The sequence below is a fragment of the Pongo abelii genome, chromosome 11 (genome assembly GCF_028885655.2).
Source record: "Pongo abelii isolate AG06213 chromosome 11, NHGRI_mPonAbe1-v2.0_pri, whole genome shotgun sequence".
NCBI classification, from domain to species: Eukaryota; Metazoa; Chordata; class Mammalia; order Primates; family Hominidae; genus Pongo; species Pongo abelii.
The window spans coordinates 120068978-120093454 of NC_071996.2; the positions used below are offsets into that span (position 1 = coordinate 120068978).

General features: G+C 50.6%; 1 protein-coding gene across 1 annotated transcript; it reads right to left on the reverse strand.

Annotated features, from left to right (window-relative positions):
- Positions 1 to 349: 349 nt before the first annotated feature.
- On the reverse strand, positions 350 to 24249 carry IGFBP5 (insulin like growth factor binding protein 5). The gene is made up of 4 exons (XM_009238079.4): positions 22618 to 24249; positions 7077 to 7306; positions 6338 to 6457; positions 350 to 5111 (listed from the first exon to the last, which is right to left on the reverse strand). The coding sequence occupies exons 1-4, from the start codon at positions 22952 to 22954 to the stop codon at positions 4980 to 4982; spliced, it is 819 nt and encodes a 272-aa protein (XP_009236354.3). The 5' UTR covers positions 22955 to 24249; the 3' UTR covers positions 350 to 4979.
- Positions 24250 to 24477: the final 228 nt, after the last annotated feature.

Genomic DNA, 24477 nt, shown 5'->3' on the forward strand with positions numbered 1-24477 from the left:
TGAATATTCCCAGTTCTCAGGGCTTTGGGGACATTAACTGGTTGAATCCTCACAGCAGCTCTATGAGGTTTTACCCACAAGGAAATGGAGGCCTGAGGAGGTTATGTAGGTTGCCCTGGGTTCCACGACTGTGGTGGCTTTCCAACAGATGGGGAAGGTGCCGCTGGAGCTCCAGTGGGAGTGCTTGTCTTGGGGGATGGGGGGTTCTCTCTGGACCATGTGGCTGCTCAGCCCTGATCCCGCCGGGGGCCTTTCTCCATCCCCTCTCAGCTGTGGCCTGAGGAGAATCAGGGGCTTGCCTCTCCCTCTGTCTGCCTTCCCTGAGCCCTCGGAGGAAGCCAACGCAGGCTAACTGAATGCATAACTTTATTAAATAAATGCTTTGTCATGACAAAAGACAAAGATCAAGGAGTAACATAAATTATAAGTTGAATAAATAGTATACAGCAATCTTCACTTTTTAAGAAAATGTGAGATCCTTTGTTGGTTTTTTATTTCCTTAAGTACAAAATGCTAAACAGGAGCCGAGCTCTTCCGCATTCAGGTGGTTTTTTTTTTTTTTTTTTTTTTTCCGCTTTTTTTTTTTCTCACAAACTGGTTGTATTTGTTGATTTATTTTTCCATCCTTTTCACCAGTAAAGATTATCATCGTTTATTTTTGTTTTTAAAGTTGAAAACAAAAAAGAGGAGAGAACAGAGTTATGGTATGAATGTATGTAAAACTATAGAGAACTACAGTAATATGTACTGTGGTTATTGCTGTCTTCAAAAAAAAAAAAAAAAAGAAAAAGAAAAACAACAACAACAACAACAAACAACCGGTAGGCAACTCGGAATCTGAAGGAATCTTGTCTGACAACTGTGCTATCCATGTGGGCTACTGTGTGACAGTGGTGGTGGAGAGGAGACTCCGGCTGGTGACCGGGGACCGGTGGAGTGGGGTGAACAGGCACAGGGAAGTTGGGGTCCCCTTCCCCTCAGACCCTCCCCACCTTCCCTTTCCCCATCCAAAAGGATTTCAGGAGAGGAGTCCAGAGTCTGTGAAATGACTAAACTATATACTCCATTAGAAAACCAAGAAAGTATGTTTTAAAATAGAAACAAAAGCCTAAGAGAAAATAAAAAGTGGAGAAACAGTGCAATGTAATTCTTGCACTTTAGTGGTTTTAAAAACACAGACAGTACAAGGCCCAGGTTGCTGGTTGGTGAAACCCCTGTCCCTCGTCCCTCCTCCACTTTGCAAAACGGAGCCTCCTTTCTCTTGGAAGCCAGACATGTGCTCTCTGACGCTATGGGCATTCTTCTCCTTAGAGTTCTTCTCTGAGGTTCCCATTCTGGGCTGGAGCCCTCTCAGGGGTGACTGGATGGGTCCGGGGTACTGTCCCACCTTCAGGGGGGCTTGGCGGTTGCCGTGGCAGCCCTGTCTCACTAACCGCTGCGTGGTGGGAGCAGGGTGGTTGAGGCCCACCCTCTAGGGGAGGCCAGACCTGTGGGGGTACCATGGAGGCCACAGAGGTGATGGTGGGGAGATGGGGTGAGAGAGAAGGGGCATAATCAGAAAAGGGCCTCCCTGGACCTCGTGCACCTGCCTTCCTCCCCTCATGGGGCCAGTGTCCCCAGGCCTGTCTGTCTAGGCCTGGCTGTCAGAGAAAGGTTCCAGTCTCTTCCTCCCCATGTGCCCTGCTTTGCCGGGTGGGTCAGTCCTGGCTGGGCTTCCCTATCTCCTGGCAGTTGTGGGAAAGACAGAGGCATTTTCGCCACTGCCGGAGTGAGGCACGAATCTAAAGGGGATGGGAGAGACCTTCTGTGGGTGTGATTGTGGGAGTGGGCAGCACTTAGACCCGGAGCCATGAATAGCCCGGAGTCCAAGGTCTCTGGGTGAGCAGACAGTCGGCCAAAGGCCAGCCTGGAGTCAAAGAGACCCCTGCTTAGATTGCCATACTCGCACCATTCCAAACCTGCCTCCCTCACACCCTGCCACGGGGGAAGAGGTGCCGTCTTCCTCCAGTGCCTCCCTTCCCAGGGTCTCCCCACCCTGGGCTCAGCCAGACCTCCCATTTGGGAGGCTTAGTTCCATGTGTCCACGAAGGCCCAGCTTCTCTAGGGAGTGACCAGCTGCCCAGGAGAAACTCCTGCATGCAGAAGAGACTCACAGGTTTGGGTTAGCAGGCACGAACTTTGGAAACCGGAAGAGTCTGGCGCACTCACACCAGGCTCTAATCCCCCACCTGATGGCTGGCAGCAAAAAGCCAATGCAAGGGGCAGAAGCCTGCTCAAAGTCCGGACACAGTGCGCGAAGAGAGAGCCCCTCTCAGGAATCAGGTCCAGGCTGGGAGGAATGTGGGGGGAGCTTGTAGTTCCTGGCTCAGTCTTTTCTTAGGGGAGTGGCACCCCAGTATCCACTTGGCAGATCCTAGTTGGATAACTGCTCAAGATGCAAAGGAAGAATGGGTGGAAAGAACAGTGATGTGGAAGAGGTTTGGGATACTGGCCTAAGACATACAGAAACGTGAGTTGGGTTTAGGGGACAGCTGTGCAGAGAGATGGGGCATCCTGACTCGGCAGGTCAAGTCCTTGTGGCTGCTGGCCCTATCGGGCCCCTTTGTCTCATGAAGATTGAGCACTTCTCCTGTCCCCAGCCAACTGTCCTGTCCAGGGGCATAGGAGATAGCCCCCAAGTTCTATAGCTATAGGGTTCCCATCAGTTGAAACAGATTTGCTTTTTTCACTATTCCTCTTCGTAGCCCCAAATTCATTGTTGGAGGCGGTCTCCGCTGTGTCATGCCATGAGCAAAGAGTGAAGAGAGCTGTGTCCACAGCACAAAGGGGTCTCCTTGGCCAGTGTCCAAGCCCCCTTTCCTGGATATCTTCAGCCTTAAAGAACAGTCACAAGGCCACCCATTGGTTGAGGAAGTCATTGGAGAATTGGAGTTTTCTTGGTTCAGAATCTGGCTGCTGAGTGACAGCATCTCTGAATCATGCGTTCCCTGCTTGTCCCAGCCTTCCTTCCATCCTCCACCCCAGGGAGGATGCGGGGACTGGCCAGAATGGAGGAAGAGCTGGAAAGACTCGTGGGCCTCAGTCCCTTGTTGCAGGCTGAAGGTGGGCAGTGGAGCGCATACCCTTGTCCCTTCCAAAGCATGGCCAGTTTCGACTGATTCTTCCTATCTAGCTTCTAAAGTCTAGCACCCTCCTAAAGTTACTCACCTTCCCTGGCTCTGTGGCCTGGATTAAGCTCATTTCTATTTTGCAACCCATTCCCCCATTTTCCTCTCTTTCCTCTCAAATCCCAGGAAATACAGATGGTGGGGAAGCTAAGGAAATTTCCATTGGCTTTTCCCCCTTTCTGCTGCTTTGTGCCAAAGCTAGAATGGAACAGTCAGCCCCCTGTCCCTTCAGCCCTCTGTTCCTCCTCACATCGACTCTGGCCGGAACCATCCATCTTACTGTTCTCCTGCATCTGAACCTTTTTGCCACCATCTCCCTCTGCCGTCTCTTACTTCAGTCTCCCTCCTGCTCTGCCAGCGTGGAGAGTGAGGGAGGCTTCCAAAAATGCATGTTCTGTTCAGATGAAAGGAAAAGGCTGGGGTGGGACTGGTGGATCCATCGTGGACCTGTTGGGCTCATGTGGTGTGGTGTCCGGAGACTGTGACTTCCTGAGGGTTTAAGGACTAAAATGGGATGGACTGAGGTGTGTGCTGTGTGCACCACGGAGGACTGGCCTCTGCCTGGCTCGGTGGGTGCAGATGAACACACGTGGGGAATCACTGTCAAGTCCAGTACTGTGCCCCACAAAAAAGCTGAGTTTATTGCTCACGGGGAACTCTGCCTCGAGGCAGGCAAAAATGCTATTATGGGTTGTATTAGGAGAATATGAGTTTTCTCAGTTTTCCCAGAATGAGGAAGCTCCTCAATGCCTCTATAGGAACTACTTTGAAAAGTTAATGCAAACCTTTGAAAGAAAGGAAGAAAGAAAAAAACAAAGAAAAAGAAAAGATATGCCTATATATGACTATATGAAGTCTTGTAGATAAATACAAGCCCACTTTTTTTTTCAGCCTATCCTCCCCCACAGAGGCTGCTGCGCTACTTACAAATTGAATTAAACGAGGGCTGAAACCGCACGCTTCAGCATGTACTGTAGTCACCCTGGAAGAACAAGTCTTTCCAATATTGGGGCATGTATTGATTTCTAAAAAAAGTCTGCCTGGGGAATGAAATATGCACATGTATTTCATATTCATAGATCTGCTTCCGAAAACCTCTCTATTTAATATTACTCAATTATGAAGTTGTTTTGCTTTCAGAGGAATGGAATGCATTTTGATTTTTATAAATTTGGGGAGAGACAACACTCTGCCCAGGTAAGAGGAGAGGAAGTTCAGGGGTCCAGCTGTCCATACTGCTGGCTAGAGGAGGAGACAGATCCGGGAGAGGCCCTGGAGTGTTTTGCCTTTTCCTTTCTCCCCCTGACCAATCCATACTGGGAAACCCCAAGAGTGTCATTGAATGCCACATCCTGGGCTGCATCTTCTAGCGCCCACCTCTCCCGACCCCAGGCCAGGGCTGGACGTGAAAGTTGGGCCCCTCCCTGGTCTCGGTGCATTTCCTTCGTGCCCACCTGCTTGTCTTCCTTCTCCTAACTCTATTCGTCTTTCTCTCTCTTCTACACAAATACTTCCTTCCCTTCTCTTCCTCTCTTTCTTCCTCTCTTCCCTTCTCTGTTCATCCAACTTGCCTCAAAAAGAAAACCATTTAAAGGGGGGGTGTCTTTTTAGCTTTTTGTATCTCTGTTGTTGCCATTTTCGAAGTTGAGCCCTTGCTAGAGATTCCGAGGTCCTCAGTTTCCTCAAATAGATAGATATATATTTTTCCCTTAAATGAGATGAAATGAGTGGCGTCCTGGGGTGGAGGGAGGCGCTGGCTGGAGTCAGGGCTGGGGGTGGGAGGGGGTGGGGGAAGGGTGGTGGGGGGACGCGTCACTCAACGTTGCTGCTGTCGAAGGTGTGGCACTGAAAGTCCCCGTCAACGTACTCCATGCCTGGCAGCTTCATCCCGTACTTGTCCACACACCAGCAGATGCCACGCTTGCGGCCACGGGAAGGTTTGCACTGGGGTGAGTAGAGCAACAGGCGGTGAGGACGGCCGCACCCCGGGGCTCTGCTCCTCCCTGCCCTGCCTCTTCTCTACCCCAAGGCAAGACTCTCATCCCCAGAGAGTTGAGGGCTCTAGACTCGACCCTTGGGTTTCTGGTGTCCCCATTTCATGGAAAGACCCAGGGAAAATGTGAATTTAGGCAGCCTACCCTTGGCTAGCTCCTTCAATCCCTTTCTTTCCTTCTTTTTCAGACATGGGATCTCGTTATGTTGCCCAGGTTGGTCTAAAACTCCTGAGCCCAAGTGATCTTCCTGCCTCAGCCTCTGGAGTAGCTGGGATTACAGGCGTGAGTCACTGTGCCTGGCTTACAGTCCCTTTTTAAATATTACCCATTCAAGTTCCCCCAACCTGAAACTCTGCAGGGATTCTCAAGAGAGTTATGATCCAATAATAATGATGATGGTAATAATAATAACAGGAGGAGGCATCATTTGTGGTGTTATCATGTACCAGACACCACTCAACGTTTGGTAGGCAGTAGGTACTGTTCTAAGTGCTTTACAAAGACCAATCACTCACTCCTCATTCTCCATTTTACACAAGGGTCTGGAGGCACAGAGACATTAAATGGTGAGTAAGAGGACACAGCTAGTAAGTGGCAGAGCCAAGATTTGCCCCAATGTGGCCTGGCTCTTACATTTAGATTACTGGTGCCCTTAAAGCAGCATCAGGGTCACGTGTCCACCCCGGAGTCCACCCCAGGTCTACCAATCAGAAACTGCAGGGGTGGGGTCCAGCCATCAACCATGCCCTCCAGGGATCGGATGCCCTTGGAAATCTGAGAACCATTGCCAAAAGGGGAGCCTGGCTGTGAAGGGACATGAGCTGATTTCAGGTGGTACACAGAGAAAATGTGCTTTAAATTCCTGAGTGTGTGGTGCACCAATGATACGGGCTGTGCGATAGTGTTACAGAGTTTCCTTTTGCAACGAATTCATGTAGCTAAGGCGACCTGTGGAAAGCATAGTGGATTACCACATAGGACAGAATGAGGAAATGGATTACAGCATAGTAGGGAATGTGGAAAGTCATGATCGTGGTATATGAATGGGTATCTGAGGCCCGGGAAACACTAAGTGGTTAACGGTGGAAACCTTAGGCACTTGCCCAAGGTGGAGTTTCCTGGCAGGTGCCATTTTTGGAGTCGTCTGAGCCTGGGAGCTCAGGGCAGGGGACGTACCTGCTTTCTCTTGTAGAATCCTTTGCGGTCACAATTGGGCAGGTACACGGCACGGGGCACCATGCGTGGGCTGGCTTTGAGCTCCTGCAGGGAAGCCTCCATGTGTCTGCGGCAGGGGCCCTGTGTGGACAGGAGGGTGAGAGGCATGGCGAGACCAAGGGACAACCACCCAGCTGCGCTGACGAATGGCCCAGGGGGTGGGGGCTGAACGGTCTCGGGAGGAAAGTCACCACCTTTGGTTCTAATAATCTGCTACCAAAGATCTTTTCTCCCTGTCACCTGTCATGTGCGCTGGGATCATACAAAGCCTGCCTTTGGCCAGGTACGGAGCCATACTTTCTCTTTTGTGTTCCAGGCCACCCCCTCCCCTGCAGCTTTTCTCTTCTGCTGAGCAACAATGTCCAGAGGTGCCCATCTCTAGATGCTCTAGGAGAATATTCAGTCTCTGCCTTGGACTGGACACAGCTGCAGGGCCCAGGTACCTGGTGCGTGGCCGCTGGGCTGGCACACACTCTCCTCAAAAAGCACCGCCTCTATTCCCATTTACTTGCACAAGTCCTTGGCCCTGACAAGTGTATGCTCTGGAAACTCTCCTCCCACGTCCTAAGCTGAGCCACCATGATTGGCTGTAGGTCCTCTGCCAGGTCTAGCCTAAGCACCTCCTGCCGCCATGAATGTCCATTTAGATGCAGGAAAAGGTCAAAAGCCGGGAGGGAATGAGGGAATCTGCGAGATGCACCTGCTCAGACTCCTGTCTCATCTCAGGTGCAGAGATGACCCGGGGGTGGGCAGTGTTCTCGGCTCCCCCAACAAACTTGGACTGGGTCAGCTTCTTTCTGCGGTCCTTCTTCACTGCTTCAGCCTTCAGCTCGGAGATGCGAGTGTGTTTGGGCCGGAAGATCTTGGGGGAGTAGGTCTCCTCAGCCATCTCAGAGGTGGTGGACTCCTCGTGCTCACGGGAGTCTCTCTCTGCAGGAGAAGGAGCCGGAGGGTCAGCCCCCATGGGCCAAGGTGCACACGGCCAAAGCCCAGGGCTGAGCAGTTTGGGGTGAGGGGAGTAATAAAGGCTGAAGCAGATGTGTCTCTGCCCTCCTGTAGCACACCCTGAAAGCAGGGGGATAAGAACCAAGAAGCAGAGGGAATGCTCATTTAAGTGGCGGGAAGTTTCTGGCATGCTTGGAGTCAAGCAGAGAGTGCAGGCAGGGAGACTTCACAGAAGAGGAGAATCGAGAGACTGACGGACTGATGGGTGAGGACGGAGCGGGCCTTCCGGGGGCAGGAAGGAGGAAGGGCGAGGAAAGTGGCCTCTGCAAGGATGAAGGTGGCAGTGAACGGTTTGCTTGCTGGGGGATGGCCAAGTAGATGGGACATGGCTGGAGGTGGGGCTGAGAAGTAGGAACCCGGGAATCTGGGCCCATGGAGGAAGACGACACAGTCAGGGCATGGACAAGAAGGGCAAAGGCTGTCCTGTTAGTGAGATCTTTGCACTTTCAGAGCTGCTGGATGTTGAGGTCTCTTTGGACCTGGGAAACCTAGGAGGAGGGGGTCCTGGGGTCTGGAGCAGCAGGGTGGTGAGGACCTTCATAAATGGCAGGAGGACGGGAGGGGAGAGCCAGAAATGTAGGCCCGGAGGGGACCGGCGTGGGGCCAAGTGGAAGTCGGAGGCCTCCCTCCCGCTCTGGCTCAGAACTGGCACCATGCTCGGGGGCCTGGGAGGCTGGGACGTTACTCAGCTCTGGACTGAGAGAGGCCGACAGCTGGCTGAGACCGGGACAGTTATATATAGGAGTGGCTTGGTGACAGTCTATACTTAGCTGGCTTTTGACCTTTAGAGAAGTAAGACTTTGTTCATGTATTTGTTGATCCTTAATTCCACCCGTCCGGCCTTTTCTTGGTGTGCAGATTTCCCCTAAATTCTTATCTCATAGCCATCCATCCCTGGGTCCCCTTCTCCTCTCAGATCCTTGACCTCCCCCAGCCTCAGAGGAACCAGAATGGGGGAACTTTAGATTGTTGTTTCCAGGCGGGCAGCGTGTGGCCAGGATGCCCCACAGTGGGACCAGGTGCAGGGGTGAGTGGAGGTGGGCAGCCCTGTCTTCATTGCCTCCCTCTGTTTTCAAATACTGGAAAGAGAAAATAAAGCTTTGAGTGACCTTAAATAACTGAAATGAGGTGAAAGAAAATTCTGTTCTCCATCTACTCCATGATCGCTGGGATGCCCAGGAACAGTGGCCGCCAGACACCTGGGATGGGGAACAGAAGAAGTGGGTAGAATTCCAGGAAGTGGGGGTGGGGTGCAAGGAAAGAGAAGCTTTTCGAGAAGACGCTGTTTTATGCCTCTGGGCAGGTATAGAACCCGACTTCTGAGCTTGCAGCCCTGGGCAAATTCCAGGTGTGAGTTAGGAAAGGCATTTGGACACCTGGCCTAACCTGGGCAGGATGGCAGGTGGCAGGAAGCACCCAAGCATCTGTTTCTCTCTTGGCTCAGGATTTGTCAAGTCTCATGAAATAGGTATCTGGTCTTTAAGGCTTTGGCAGAGAAGGTCCCTGCCCTAAAGAAGCCTCCAAGGGTTCGCAGCATTCCTGGTGGTGAGTTGCTTTGGGTATTTATTCACAGGAAAGGAAGGGAAGTAATTACTGGAGAGGAAGATGATGACTTGGAGAAAGCAAATAGCAAGGGGGTGGGCGGGCTCTTCCTGAATAAAATTCAACCTGAGAATCCTGGGATCCCTTCTGGCCTCTCACCCCCTCTTCCCAGTTGTGTCTTGATGTCCCAGTACCTCGATTCTGTTCTATCAGACCCTGCTGCGACGACTCATCAATAGGGTGACAGCCCTGGTAGGTGGAATGCAGGATTCTAGGGATTAGTTAAAAGGGTCATGTTCTGGGGTAAACTGACTTTTCTTGGTTGTAGCGCAAGTGAGATTGGCAGGAGGAAGGGAGAAGCATGGCTGGTTTGGGGACTTTGTACAAATTGAAAGGCTGGGGCTCCGTTTTCTAGTAACACAGGCCTCACCCCAAGGCTCAGATCTTGGAGAAGAGGCAGTAAGGAGAGGGAGTGCTAATCATTGCACAGAAGGGCTTTTGGGCCCGTCTTATTGAGGGACTGGAGCCGCACCACTCAACCTCAGCATCACCAAACATTCTAATCTTCAAAAAGTAGTTGACTACTGTGGGGGGAGGGGCAGGCAGGAAATGGTGGCTACTGAAAGCCTAGAGGGGGTTCAGATTGGAGAAGCCTGGACCCCTTCCTCAATCAAGATTGTAACTGGATAAAGTGAGGGCAGGTGGGGGGAGTGGGCTGGCTGCTGACCAGCGCATGCGTCTCTGCGTCTCCTTCAGTGGGCTGCCCCAGCCTGGCCCGGAGAGCCAACACATTGTCACCTCTTCAAGGGGAGGGAGCCTGGGAAGCTGGCTTCTCTCCTGTGGCTGGTGTAGCAGTTCCTGGAATCCTTTCCGTAGGCCATTTAGTCCATCCCCCTGTGTCCAAGCAGAAATAAGCATCTATCTCTCTAGTTCTTATGGACATCTGAAATGGGGGTGCCATTCCATCCTCCTCTGGCTACCTGTTGGGGGAGGCTCTGTCCATTTGGTCAGAGGGTGCCCTTCTCCAGCTGTCATTTCAGTTTATTCTCTCTTTGGCCTTGGGGGACACAGAAGCATGGTGGCCCACAGCCTTCCCTCAACAGCTCTTCTCAAGACCTTTCACCTTTTGGGACTTTTTCTAAGAAGTGCTGTGGGCTGTCCTTAACCTTGAGTCACCCTTTCTGGGAGGGGGATGGGGCTGTTGACAACGGTTTGATAAACCTTGGGGTAAATTTATTTTGACCTCTCTTACTCTTTTCTTTGAAAGTGTTCAGGTACTGCCCTGGGGCCAAGCAACCATGATACTGGCATACAAAATGTAGATTCTCATATCTCTCTTCATTTAAGGGACTCAAAATGCTTTTGCAAACTCTCTGCTTTTCCCAGCCTCCCCAAGGCAAGTCTCCTGAGGGCACACATTCCCCAGCTTTGCAAGCTTTTTGGCTGCTTCTTAAGAGCAGGCTTAACGTTTTGATGTGCCTCCCGGTTTCTGGTGCCACTTAACCCCATGGGACCTATTCCTTAGGCAGCAGCAGAGTCCAGTGTCGAAGATACTAATCAGGGTCTTGTGGTCACCTGTAGGCTCCAGAGAGACAGCGGAAACTTGGAGGGGAGCCAGGGCAGAGCCACGGAGATTAAAGGGCTGGAAAGTACGACTGGAGCTGAGTGCCAGAAGCAGCTAGCCCGACTCAGCTGCTCTGTGGCTGAGTCATAAATAGGCTTTCAATTTTGGAAGAGTTTAAGTTTTAGATAAAACAAGAAGGAACAAGTAGACTGGCTACTCTGGAGCTATTTCATCAAGAGAAAATGAACTGAGGTTGCAGAAAGGATCTAGGCAGGATATCCGGGAGGACTTCCTGGTGAAGATTGTTCTGCCCAGGAACAGCAAAAGAACTCGTCAGCCAGCTCTGGAACCTGTTTGACAAACAGGTCAATATCTCCATGTGGCCAGCAGAGGGCGTGGGAGACTGACAACCACACAGCATGGGCACACTTCTAGGGACTGGAAGCGTTTTTTTTTGTTTTTTTTTTTTTGTTTGTTTTTTTTTTGTTTTTTTTTTTTTTTTTTGAGACAGTCTCGCTCTGTCGCCCAGGCTGGAGTGCGGTGGCGCGATCTCGGCTCACAGCAAGCTCCGCCTCCTGGGTTCACGCCCTTCTCCTGCCTCATCCTTATCCTCCCGAGTAGCTGGGACTACAGGCGCCTGCCACCACGCCCGGCTAATTTTTTGTATTTGTAGTAGGGATGGGGTTTCACCGTGTTCGCCAGGATGGTCTCGATCTCCTGACCTCGTGATCCGCCCACCTTGGCCTCCCAAAGTGCTGGGATTACAGGCGTGAGCCACCGCGCCCGGCCTGGAAGTGTTTTTAAAATCTGGAATTTGGAATTGAGAGCGGTGGCTCATATCTCTAATCCCAGCACTTTGGGAGGCCAAGGTGAGTGGATTGCCTGAGCCCAGGAGTTCGAGACCAGCCTGGACAACATAGTGAAACCCCGTCTCTACAAAAAACCCCACAAAAATTAGCTGAGCATAGTGCGCCTGTAGTCTGAGAAACTCAGGAGGCTGAGACTGGAGGATTGCTTGAGCCCGGGAGGTGGGAGGTTGGAGGTAGGAGGTTGGAGATTGGAGGTTGAGGCTGAGGCTGAGGTGAGCCATGATTGCTCCACTTTGATAGCTCCACTGCACTCTAGCCTGGGGGACAGAGTAAGACCCTGTCTCAAAGAAAAAATAAATGTGGAATTTGGGTGCCTCCCTCTCCTACTTCTGCAATAATCACTCACATAAATTCCTTCCTTCTGTTAGTGTGTCTGCAGGATATATTTAAAGAGTCAGGGGGACAAACAAGTGAGGCCCGGAGAGAACCCATGTGTGGGAGAGTGAAGGCAGGTGAGGGAGAGGGGAACAGGGCTTCTTTGTGCATGGCATTCTGCTGTTTCTGTAACCTGCAACTGAAAAATGATCCAGGAAGGAAGGGAGACATATTCCAGACTTCCCCGCCCATGAGATGCTGTTCTGAGAGGGTTTTGCAGAGGATGGGAAATGTGGAATGCTCAGCATCCATTTCTCCTGCTGGGATCTATGGAGGCCAGACCTTACCTTCATAATCCTATTCAATGACTAAGGGAGGGGATGATGATAATATTATCTGGATACAGTATTTACCTTTGGGGTGGGATCTAAATCTCTAGCTTCTATATAATATCTCCAGTCCTTCCCACTGGCTCTCCAATGCCTCTAGCCCCTGCCACATTTGGGTGGCCAACTCAGTCCTCTTTCATTCATAAGGAGTTCCCCATACACCCCAGTGCAGCAGCATCCACAGAGGCACACAAGGTACATCGGCCTCTCCCCATGGTAACATGAACACGTGTTTGAGGACTGCACCATTCTCTATGTCCTGGCAAACACAGAGAGTGTCATGATGCAAGCCCAGCTGCTACAGACCCAGAGACATCTTAGAGTGAGAAATATTCCATGCTGCACAATTGCACAACGCATGTACCCTGCCCAAGCTCAACCACTTTCTCCAAACCTGCCCTTTTGCCACGGCTGTTCTCTTCCAGCAGAGTCTGAAGGGTTCTGACTCCACCTTGCTTGCTGGTCACAGCAATGGATGGATCCAGGTGGAGACCTGCCTGCTTAAAATCTAAACCCCCCACCCCCGGACCTCTTAGTCACACCCCGGTGCTATTAACAGCCTGTTCCTGGGCTGGTGTTAGTTTATCACTCTATCTCGCTTGACCTAATAATCAATTGTAAGAGAAAACTAGGTGACCCAGATATTGTGCCTTAGCTTACAAAAATCGAAGAAACAGAGGCATCCTTGAAATTCACAGTCCAGGAAGAGTGTCGGGCTTTGCCAGGCCACCCAGACCTGGGGAGATTCTCCCATCTCTTTTTCTAGACAGAAGATAAGATGAGGATGCCTAGAATCTCTCTACAAAGAATGAAAAAGGGAGCTGAATTTCTTCTGGGTTTCATTCTAGTCCCCTCTGTGGAATTTAAATAGCCAACTTCTTACTGGCAGAGCTTTTGTCATTTCTCTTTGTCTCACCAGCATATAGTATTCAATAAATAATCTTTAAATGGAGAGATGTGTAAATCTGCCCAAGAGGCAAAGAGAAGTATTTCTGTAATATAAGCTGGGGCTTAGAGCCCAGTGCATGCCTTGGGAAGTTATCTCATCCACGCCCCTGCCCTGAAGCAAGATAACCCTGCTGCAGGGCACAGGGAGGCAGACAGATGAGCATCATGGGTGCGAGAAACAGCAGGGGTGCTCCTGGATTCACTGGGCTTCTCTTTGGCCTAAGTCTACTACATATTAATGTACTACTTAGGCCGGGCATGGTGGCTCACGCCTGTAATCCCAGCACTTTGGGAGGCCAAGGCAGGTGGATCACGAGGTCAGGAGTTTGAGACCAGCCTGGCCAACATGGTGAAATCCTGTCTCTACTAAAAATACAAAAATTAGCTGGGCATGGTGGTGTGTACCTGTAATCCCAGCTACTTGGGAGGCTGAGGCAGGAGAATCACTTGAACCTGGGAGGCAGAGGTTGCAGTGAGCCGAGACCGTGCCACTACACTCCAGCCTGGGCAATAGAGTGAGACAAAAAAAAAAAAAAAAAAAAAAAAAATATATATATATATATATATATGTATATATTTAATATAGTATATATTTAATATAGTAGCTACTAGCCAATGTGGCTATTTAAATAAATATTAAATAAAATGAAAAATTCAGCTCCTCAGTCACTCTAGCCATATTTCAAGGACTTTGTGGCCACATATGGACACTGCAGACCTACAACACTTCCATCATTGCAGAAAGTCCTACTGGTCAGTGCTGGCCTGACGGCACTGGCCTGTGCCTGGGTATGGATGAAAATATTGAGGCCCAGTCTAGAATGTTCTGCAGTCCCCCTCCTCCCTTGCCAACCCTAGGTCCCTAGCCAACTTGCAGCCACCAGCTCCTCCCTACAACACAAGGCTGGTAGAAGCATGAGGGATTGGCTGTTCACTTTTAAAAAATATAAGACATGTCTCAGTCTCTTGAAGTCTGTTTCACAGCTGTGGATGTCAAATGGTTCTTCTGCGCTTGTGTATGTGCATTTGCAGAAGGAGAAAGGCCACAGTGGTTGTGGCGCAGGGGAAGGCGCTGTAGAGCCTTCCAGGGAAGTGGCAACATCATTGCTTTTCCTACCCATCCCATCTCTAACCAGCATCTGCCTGGCGCCAGTCTCTCTCAGAAGACATTTTTTTTTGTTTTGTTTTTTGTTTGTTTGTTTTTGTTTTTACTCGATCGTCAGAAATAGGCATGCATGTTCTGGGTTTTTTTAACCTGAATTATGGGCTGAGGAGGAAATGAGCACTAACCTGTCAAGAAAAAAACAAACCCTCAAAGCTATCATCCTAAAAAGCAGCTGTAAGAATGGAGGAAAGCCAGGAGGAAGACCCCAGAGGGGAGTTGAGCAGACTCACAGAACTACTGACTGGATGATGAGGGCTATAGGTGTACCCAGCTGAGCCCCCCTACCCCATTTTAGGCCAGGAGAACTAGCATGGTTAGGTACTCTAAACTAACAGCAAAGCTGGCCAAGCTGGGAATATATCTCTATCCTTACCAGAGAAATACAGACACCATGTAGTATAGTGGATAACCGTTCAGAATCAGGAACCAGACCACCTGGGTTCAAATCCCAGCTCTACTACTGAATAGGTACAGCAAACTGTGCCACCTTAAACCTTCAGTTGCCCTTTCTGGGAGGAAGATGAAGCTGTTGACAATAGCTCAGTAAACCCTGGTGCAGCTTTGGCAACACAGCAAGACCCCATCTCTGCATAAAATGAAATATTAGCCGGGTGTGGCAGTGTGCACCTATAGTCCTAGCAATGGGGAGTCTGAGAAGGGAGGATGGCTTGAACCCAGGAGTCGGAGGCTGCAGTGAGCCATGATTGTGCCATTGCACTCCAGCCTGGGTGACAGACTGAGACATTGTTTCTAAAACTAAATAAACAAATCTTGGTACAGATTTACTTTGACCTTTCTTTCTTTCTTTTTCTTTTTTTTTTTTTTTTTGAGATGGAGTCTCACTCTGTCACCAGGCTGGAGTGCAGTGGCATGATCTTGGCTCACTGCAACCCTCTCCTCCCAGGTTCAAATGATTCTCCTGCCTCAGCCTCCCGAGTAGCTGGGACTAAAGGCACGCAGCACCATGCCAGGATGGTCTTGATCTCTTGACCTCATGATCCACCCGCCTCAGCCTCCCAAAGACCTTACTTTCTTCTTGCTCTTTCCAATTCGGTTTTCTCACCTGCGTTATGGGGAGGATGGCAATGGCCCTTTCTCCATTATATTCTGAGGATTAATCAGGGTGATGCGTGCTAATTCAGTCTCAGCACAGGTCTCTGCCTTTGTAGCGCTCTGTTTCCTACCACCTCCCTAGTTCCAATCATCAACTAAAAATTTGATTGCTGTGACACCTGGTTGACAAATGCCTACTTGTAGACCACCAGATCTAAGGCTCCTTGGACTGCAGGAAGGTCTTCCAGAAAGTGTTGGCTCACCAGGTGAGAAGGATTTGGCACAGGTGCTCTGTGGACCCATCTCCACTTAGAGAGCTCCCCCGGGAGTCCTTCCTCTGCCTAACCGCATTCCTTCATGCTGTGTTAAGGGCACTTAGTCTCCTTCCCTGAAGACATATAGAGAAAAGGGGGCCCACCACCCTCCACAGTGCAGATGCCACAGGTGGGAAGGTGACACCTCACAGAGTAAGGGGCTGAGGTCCCACTTACATCTGCCCCACTGTCCAGGGACCACAGGTAAAGAGAGGCTCCTTGTTTTTTTCTGATGCCAAACTAGGATTTGGGGTTGTGACTCTGGTTCACATTTCTTGGTCCCTGGGAAGCAGCTGGCGATAACTGTACACATAGGAAATACATGCTGATGCACAAGTCCCTGGCTGAGAATCTCCAGTCAAGCTTCTTTTGGAGTTGGGGAAGGGGGAGCATACTCAGTAGAAGTGTCTGTCTGTTCCCCATACATTCCCCAAATGAGAAGGTAATGGTTGAGGGATAGGTGGGGAGCAGCCTCTGGAGGAAGCACTGGGTTGCTTTTCTCCTGGCCACTTTCCGATCATGACCCATCACAGCCAGTTCAGAACATTGCCAGCCGCAGCCACATCCCCCTAAAGTTCTGCATGACCAGAAGGGGGTGGCAGGGAGGAAGTAGCGTTTACGCTTCTCTCCTGAGGCCCCTAAGAAGGTGCCCAGGCTCTGCCAGGGACCAAACAAGGGAGCCCTGTCTGTCAACGAAAGCTGAGACTCCTCTTTTTTGAGTCTTTGGGAGCAAAAGGAAAGAGTGGGGACAGCAGTTTCCTTCTCAGGTGAGAGAGGGGTTTGCTGGTAGCCACTAGCCACATGCAGATACATACTGAACACCTGAAATGTGGCCCGGGGAACTGAGGAACCACATTTTAAAATTTATTTAATTTTAATGAGTTTAAATTTAAGAACAGATACTCAACTCAGTTATTGGAAAGATTTTAAAGTATGTATGGGATGCCTCAGGTATGTGACTCTGCTTTTTCAACTGTAAATTTTATGAAATCTAAATACAGATCAAGTATTTCCAATGAAAATTTAGTGTCCGAATTGAGATGAGCTGTAAGTGTAAAAAACATACCGGATTTCAAAGGCTAAATATGAAGGAAAGAATGTAAAATATCTCATTATAATTGTTTTATTTTGAGCCTGTGGTGAAAGGATATTTTGGATATATTCAGTTAAAATATATTACTACAATTAATTTCCCTGTTTTTTTTACCTTTTTAAAAAAGATGTGGTACCAGAAAATTAAAAATGACAAATGTGGCTTGTATTATGTTTTAATTGGAAGTGCTATTCTAAATGATCTGGAAGAAGAGTCATCCTCGCTGAGGTGACAGAGGGGTGTCACAGTCCCAGTTCGGGATAACTGGAACCCACATAAAACAACTCAGAGAATCAGCAGAGGTCATCTGAGGCCTGGCTCTGAGTGCAGATTCAGTGGGACCTTATTTTAGGCCAGGGAAAGGGGCCTGATGGTTTAGGTTGAGGGGTCAAACATGAGATAACTGAGTTCGTTTAAAATGTTCCTATAGTTCACCTGGCAGGTCTGACTTACTGGAAAAAGGGGCCTATCTTATCTGCCTCCTTCCTAAGCATCCCAGAAGGAGGAGCTGCCACGGCCTCTAGGATGTATTAGAATGGCTCTCAGCACTTCCTGCAGCACAACCGGAAGTCCCCAGCTGCCCTCTGGAAGCACATCTCTCCTCTCCTGCTGAAAGATCTGAGATACACCTGCCTATGAAAGCCAGGGGGCCCTCATGCTCTCTTCCTTATCAGCTTTGGTGGTGTATGGTTTTCCTTCTCTCTTTCAGATGCAGAACTTCCTAGTTACTGCACTCACCCCATCCAACCACACCCTCCCTCGGTCTCTGCTTTCTGTTGGCACCACGTGAGGACTGTGCTGTTGGAAGCGGTCCACTTCTGCACCGTGTTCTTCAAGACTACAGGCCGCTGCACAGCTCAGAGGCAGCCAGGGCCTGCCTGCCTCTCCACATCAGGAGAGCTTCCTGTCATGTAGAAAATGAGGTTTGGCGCATGGACCTGAAAGCTGGGCTGAACACCCCTCCTTCACACCCTCCTGGTCCTCTTTCCCTGACCAAACCACTAGCCTAAGCCAGGCTTGTATGCAAGACTGTGTAGAAAAAGGGACAGAAGTGGGTGTGAAAATAAGAGACTGTGGCCCTCTCCACTTTGGGGCCACTTCACTCCTTTTCCTACTGCCCCTAAAACAGAGCGCCTTCAGATTGTGGGTTCTTATGTCATGGGGTGATAGCATCTGGCAGTGTTTGCCAAAGGCCTTACTGCAGGTTAGCCCAGGCCCAGGCATGAGCCCCAATGACTAGCGAGAAAGCCAGGAATGGCTGAATGCAGTGCTGGAGCCCCTGCGGGGAAGAGCTGACAGGCCCTTGTCTGCCTCTAACCTGCTGCCACATCTTGGGCAAGTGACTTCCCACTCAGGGCCTCAGTATCCTCATCCTAAAACTAGGACCTTGACTGTGATGATGGCTATGGGTTCCTTCCAGCTTTAACATTCTTTGGCCAATACCCAGACAATTCCTGGAGAGACACTAGGACTGAGCTAAGCTGAGTGGCCAGGCACTAACTAACTAACCTGGTTAGGTGCTCTAAATCAACAGCATAGTGGCCAAGATGGGAATATAACCTCTCCCCCTCACAGAGATGTTCAGTCACTCCTCTGGATTTATATTTTTTTTAAAAAGAGAGAGAGAGAAATGACATCATAACAGAATTTATGGAAAGAAACGAAACTGGAAATAAAAGCGGGGGATTTCACCGGTATTGGGGGAGGGGAGTAGAAGCCTACACTGCCTTCCTTGTTTATTATTTATTTTTGCAAGTATGTAATCAATGTGTAATCAGTCTTACTGTTTTGAATAACATGTCCAGATTGCAATTTAAGGATAGTCTCTGGGAATTGCAGCTTTTGGACCAACTGTAGAGAAAAAGCAAATGTAAAAATAAACAAACCCCTCCAAATCGCCTGCTGGACTCAACGCAGCCATTCTCCCACACTCTTCCCTTCTGCTCTGGCCCCTGGTTGGTACCTGCTCTTTACGATCTTCTTCCAGTTTCTGGATGTAGTGGGTCTGGAGTGTGGTGATCTCTTCTCCAGAGTTTTATTTTCCACACACTAAATATCTTAAAAGTTTCATAGGCATTGCTCAGGTACAAAGTAGAAACTTTAGACAAGTATTACCTCCCCTTCCCGCTGGCTTCTTCTTCGCTCCATTAAGGGGGCCCGGGCTTCTGCAGGGAATTCCTGCTCCCATGCCCTTTGCTGTAACCCTCACGATGACCTCTGGCTCCTAGGGTCAGGCTGGTCCACCCTTTGCAGCTGCAGGCCCACCTGCCTGCTTAAATCCAGCCCAAGCCCCGGGACTAACTCACAGCTGCTCTGACTTAAAACTCAAGCCCTCAGGGGATGCCTTAGAGTTGGGGTGGGGTTCGGGGGAGGTGGATGGAGAAGGTCGGAGGGAAGAGTAGGAGGGAGGGGTGAGAAAGTGGAAAAAGAGAAATGGAAAGAAAATGAGCTCTCACTAGGGCTAACTCTGCTTGTTCTTCCAGTCTGAGCTGACACAGCAGAAAGGTTGGGAGGGGGGGCGGGGGCGGTGGGCGGAGGTGGCAAGAAAAGTCCAGTTAAAGCCCCATCTCATCTTCCCAACTCCCGTTTTGGTTGGCTTAGGGCACGCCATCCTCTCAAAGACTTGTTTCAGAGGGAGGGGGTGCGGGTGGGAAAGGAATTTGGCTCCTTCAGTTTTCCATGATCTTGCTCAACCCAGACATAAATTTGGCCAATAAACCTAACTCTGGAACTTGACTTCAACATGGCATTTTAGACCAGGCTTGGAGTTGAAGCCAGGGTGATGGAGGCCAAACCCCTCAAAGAAGCAAAGGCTGAATTCACTTTTATTTAGGTAATGCTTTTGCTTTCTTTTCCAGAAGCCTATTTTTTGTCCCACGGTGTCTCATTTCTTAATGACAGAACCGAAAGCCAGAGCCCACGGCTCCCTACATCTCAAACTGAATGTCTCACCAGCACAGAGGAGACCTACCTGAACCCCGGTATCTATGCTGGGGACCAGCCCATCAAACCTCATTCCCCACCAAAAATGCCCGAAAGCAAACCCAGTACTTCCTTGACTCCCTCCACTCACCGCTATTTACTGAGCTTTGCCCATCAAATAACTCCCGTCTTTCATCTCCCTCCAGCCTCACACACATTCTTTTTTCCGTATCTATCTCTGCTCCTGAACTGGCCAGAATGAAATGCAGAGCCAGGCTCGCTCTCAGCACCCTGCTCTCGGGCCCACTCCCTCTCCAGTTGCTCAGCAACAGCCTAGCAAAACACCCTCTCCGCCCTCTCCTCTCCCTCCCAGAGGCTTTGGCTGCCTGCCACCTCACTCTCCTCTGCTCCCCATTTCTGATTCCAGAAATGCACCTTTTTTGGGTTCTACATGTTTGGTTACATATAAATATATATAATATAGTATATACCATATATACAATATATAATACGCATTATATAGATATATGTCGTGAGAGAGAGTGTGTGTGTGTGTGTGTGTGTGTGTGTGTATGCTGCAACTGCGGGAGGGAGGGGGCAAATCCATGTCTGCAAGCTCAGATTTTGGCGGGGGTGGGGGAGAGGAGGGAGGTGGGAGGTGGGTTGGGAAGCAGGAATTTTGGCTAAAGGACCAAAAGGGCACTCTCCCTCTCTCTGTCCATTTCTCTCTCCTTAAGAACGGTCTCTACACCATCTCCAACTTTTTGGGGACCCGCCCAATGGTTGTCCGGCTAAAACGCCCTTTCCAGGAGCGCCCACTCCCATCCCATCTGTTCTGGAAGAAGATGTCGGCACCAGCCGCGGTGGAGCGCCGCCAACCCGCAACAGCAGCCGGCCGGGCACCTGCCTTCGGCGGGGTGGAGTCGGAGAGGAGTGCTGCGGAGGGGGCGGGTAGAAGAGGCGGCTTCGGGTTGGCCCAAAGGCACTCAGAAGGTGGGGGCTGAGCAAGGGGCGGCAGGGAATTCTACAGGGGATCTTGCTTGGGACTGAAGAGTCGTGTGTGTGTGTGTGTGTGTGATGCGCCCTCCGTGCTCGCCTAGCAATTGCGCGCGCGTGCGCCCTGCGTGCACACCCTTCACACTAGCCACATCACACTACACGCTTGGCAAATAATAAGTGGAGCCAGGATGCGGCTGAGTGACAGCTTACGTACTTTCGGTGTGACTGGATTGTTATCCAGGGCGGTCGCTTCCAAGCCGGGAAATCAATTAATGTTTTCCCCCTCCGCTAGGCTTTTCCAAATCCACATCCCCCAAGATGAAGGCGGGCAGGACCGCCTTTGAAAAGTGGATCTTAATAAAAATAATCTCACAAGCCGGTCTCTGGGGTTCCCAGGGTCTGCACGTCCTCCCCTTTTCCTCTTTTTGCAGGCTGCAACCTGGAGATCGACTACCTCTTGCAAAGCTAGAGGGGCTGGCGCCTGCGCCACTCAAACCCTGCAGGGTTTGCGGGGACGCAGGCTGAACACAGGAAGCTCTCCGGCCTCCTGGCAAGCGCGGACGCACTCCTCTCCTGCACTATAGTAACTGAAATTTGCGCTTCAGAAAACTCATGTTAGGGTGCTCGTGAGTAATGGAAAGGGACAGGGAGGGAGAAGGGGATTGCCCCCGTAACTAAACTGTCTCCGTAACTAAACTACGCCAAATAAACATTGTTTAGCCAAGTTTTAACCCCTTTTGGAGAGAATCAATAGCCAGTTTGACGTCTTAGAACCCAGACTTTTATGTAGTTAATTTAATTTAATTTTTTTTAAACTAAAGATCAGGTAACTCTTTCCAAAAAGAAACTCAGTCTAAGGGGGTAGAACTGCTCTGATTGAACAAGTAGCTGTGTCAATCATTTCAACCCTAGACTCCTGGCGCCGAGAATTTGGGGGCGGCGCAACCCGGGGGCGGGGCAAGCGGAGGCGAGGCTCCCAGTGCGTGGCTTTTCTGTCTCCGCCCCCTGAATATTGCATTCTGCGTTTCCAGGGCCCCTCATGCACTTAATCCACACCCACTTGTGATCTGGTTTAAGAGATTGGGGAGGGAGGGGTGGGGGGATTGCGGAGGGAGGAATTGCGGGGCGGGGGTGGAGGTGGTGGTGGTGCCAGGAATCTGCATAGGCGAGGAAGTTGAAAGGTCTGAATCTCACATGCTCTTTTGCCTCCCAGCCCTATGTCCACCTTTCATCCTAGGTAAAATCTGAATTGGAGAGGGGGAAAAGGAATTAGATTCAGAAACGAACACCAGGCACAGAATACCAAACCCTTCCTTCCTACTCTTCCCCACCCCCACCCCGCACCCCCGCGCTCCTAAAGTATTTTTTCCCTTCCTGGGATAAAATAAAAGTCATTTTGCAGTTAAATATGTTTTACCATCTACCACAGGCAATCATCTTCAATCAAAAGCAATGGTTATGCACATGGGAGGGGCTTAGGGCTCCCACCCGAAAGGCATTAGCTACCAAGGATGTGGGGTGTTTGTGGTGTGTGTGTAGGGGTGGAGGGATAGAAACGTCTGGAGGCAAGGGGGTGGAGGGGCCAAGAGGGACAAAGGTGGAATTAGCTCAGAAGATGGGAGGCCGCAATTAAAATAATATTTTAACAAAAGAGATTTTTTTCCAAGTTCAGAAAAAAACGTATGCGGGGCGCGAGGAGGGTGGAGGAGGGAGTTGATAATGTAACATACACTCTTTCAGACTGTAGATAGGGTACCAGGGGATTTGGACCTTGTGACCGAATAGGAGCTCAGAATCAGTATTCGGACAGAGTAGGGGGAGGGGCGGCAAGGTGTGGGTAGGAGAAAGGAGAAAGAGCGAGCTGGGATAGACTCGGCTAGACAGTTCCCCAGGGTAGCAGGATCCTCCAGGGCTCCAATTCCGAGGTGCAAGGACCCTCCCCGAGTACTCCCGAGCTGCACCCCAGCTCGAAGCCACTTGCTGCGCAAAGCGCGCGGGCCCAGCCGGTCCCGTGTCCCCCGCCCGTGCGCCGCGTAACTGACTGGCACACTGAGCGCGCTCACCGATCTTGACTTGCTCGCGGTAGCTCTTTTCGTTGAGGCAAACCCCGCGGCCGTGCAGCAGGGCGTGCAGCGGCTTCTCCTCGTCCTGCCGGGGGAGGCAGCGCAGCCCCTGGGCGCAGCGCTCGGTGTAGACGCCGCACGACTGCCCCTCGGCCAGGGCGCAGGTCATGCAGCAGCCGCAGCCCGGCTCCTTGACCAGCTCGCAGCCCAGGGGGCTGGGGGGGCACATGGAGAGGGCTTTCTCGTCGCAGGGCTCGCAGTGCACGAAGGAGCCCAGGCTCTGGGCCGGCCCCGCATAGGCGGCCAGCAGCAGGAGGACCGCGGTGAGCAACACCATCTTCTCTTAGTCGCCCCCTTTACCTCGGGGTGGGGCAGGAGAGCGAGAGTGCAGGGATAAAGGGGCCAAGAGGGCGCCCGGAGATTTTTTTGTTTTTGTTTTTGTTTTAAAATTTCAGGCAGGTAGAGCAGGTGCCCTCCCCCAGACACTTGCAAAAATGTAGAGAGAGGTGGAGGACTGGGGTGCCTGCGAGCAGGTCCCAGTTGCAAGAATTAAAGCCTTGCAACAGGTTGGGGGAAGCAGGGCAGCGCCAGGTGCACGCAGTGAGCGGAGGCCGGAGAAACCGTCAAGCCTGAGCTGGTCAGAATTAAAGGGGGAAAAAAGCCACAAAATTGTTCACCCCCAAGCAACCACCGAAATAATGAGCTCGGAGGCAGTGGAGATGGCGTTGGGGGTGGGAGAGAAAAATGGATTTATCTTTAAAATTTTTGCTTAAAATCTAAAATATACCCCGCTCCTTTCTAACCCTCAGCTGCCAGCGGTGCGCGGCGCCGCAGAACAGGTAAGAGGCGTTGGCTGCAGCAGAGAGGGTGGGAGAAAATGTTGAAATCAAGAAATTAAAAAAACAAAAAACAAAAAAACCCCAAACCCTAACACCTCTTTTCTCCCACTTGGCCACCTCCTCTTCGAAATTCGCAGGTTCTACGCGAAGTCCGGAGAAGGGTGAAAACGGAGGAGGGGTAATGAAAAGGAGCAAAAAAAGGAAAAAGCCCACACTGCTTTGCAGCTCTTTCCTAGCTCTTTTCCCCTGCAGAAGTTTCCAAAGAGACTACGGGCTCCGGGCGAGCAGGCGCTTTTAAATAGCCGGCCCCTGGCTGCCAGCCAGTTTGTAGCTGCAATTTGAGCTTCCCAACACCCAACTCAGGCAAGGATGCCAAGGAGCTTTGCAGTACAAACTCACACGGGGTGGGGGTGGGGAGAGGCCTTCTAGACACAAGGGGGCTCCCCTTCGCTCCCTGAACAGCGCCCTCCTCCCCACGGAATGTAAGAAAGGGGCAAGGGGGACAGGCTGGGGCTACCGAGAATGGGGAGGAGGTGGAGGGGCCAGTGGAAGACAGAGTTCTTCGGAGCAGGGTGAACACAATGAGGAGAGTAACTTCGTCTCCCCCTCCCTCCTATCCCTTAACTAGTCAAGGCACAGGCTGAAGGGAGACGTATTTTCTTATTAGCCAACTGGATATACCGTGCCCAAGAAATCTTCCTAAGCTTCTGCAATTGACTCTATGCTGGTGTCTGTTTCCATGTGGGGTGTGTGTTTGGGGGACAGGTAGTGTAGGATGGCCAGTGATGGCTGGTGAGCTAAATTTAAAAAAGAAGAAAAATTGAATTTCTCCCCTAAAAGTCTGGAGAAGAGGATATAATCAGGGGGTTTCTGTACTCATGATGAAGAGGTGACCACTTGCCTTCAGCTACGTTGGCCAGGGAGGTTCTGTCTCTCTTTCTCTCTCTCTCTGTATGTGTGTGCGTGTGTGTTGTGTACCTGCAGAAATGGACATTCATACAACAGCATTATTGAGAGCAGT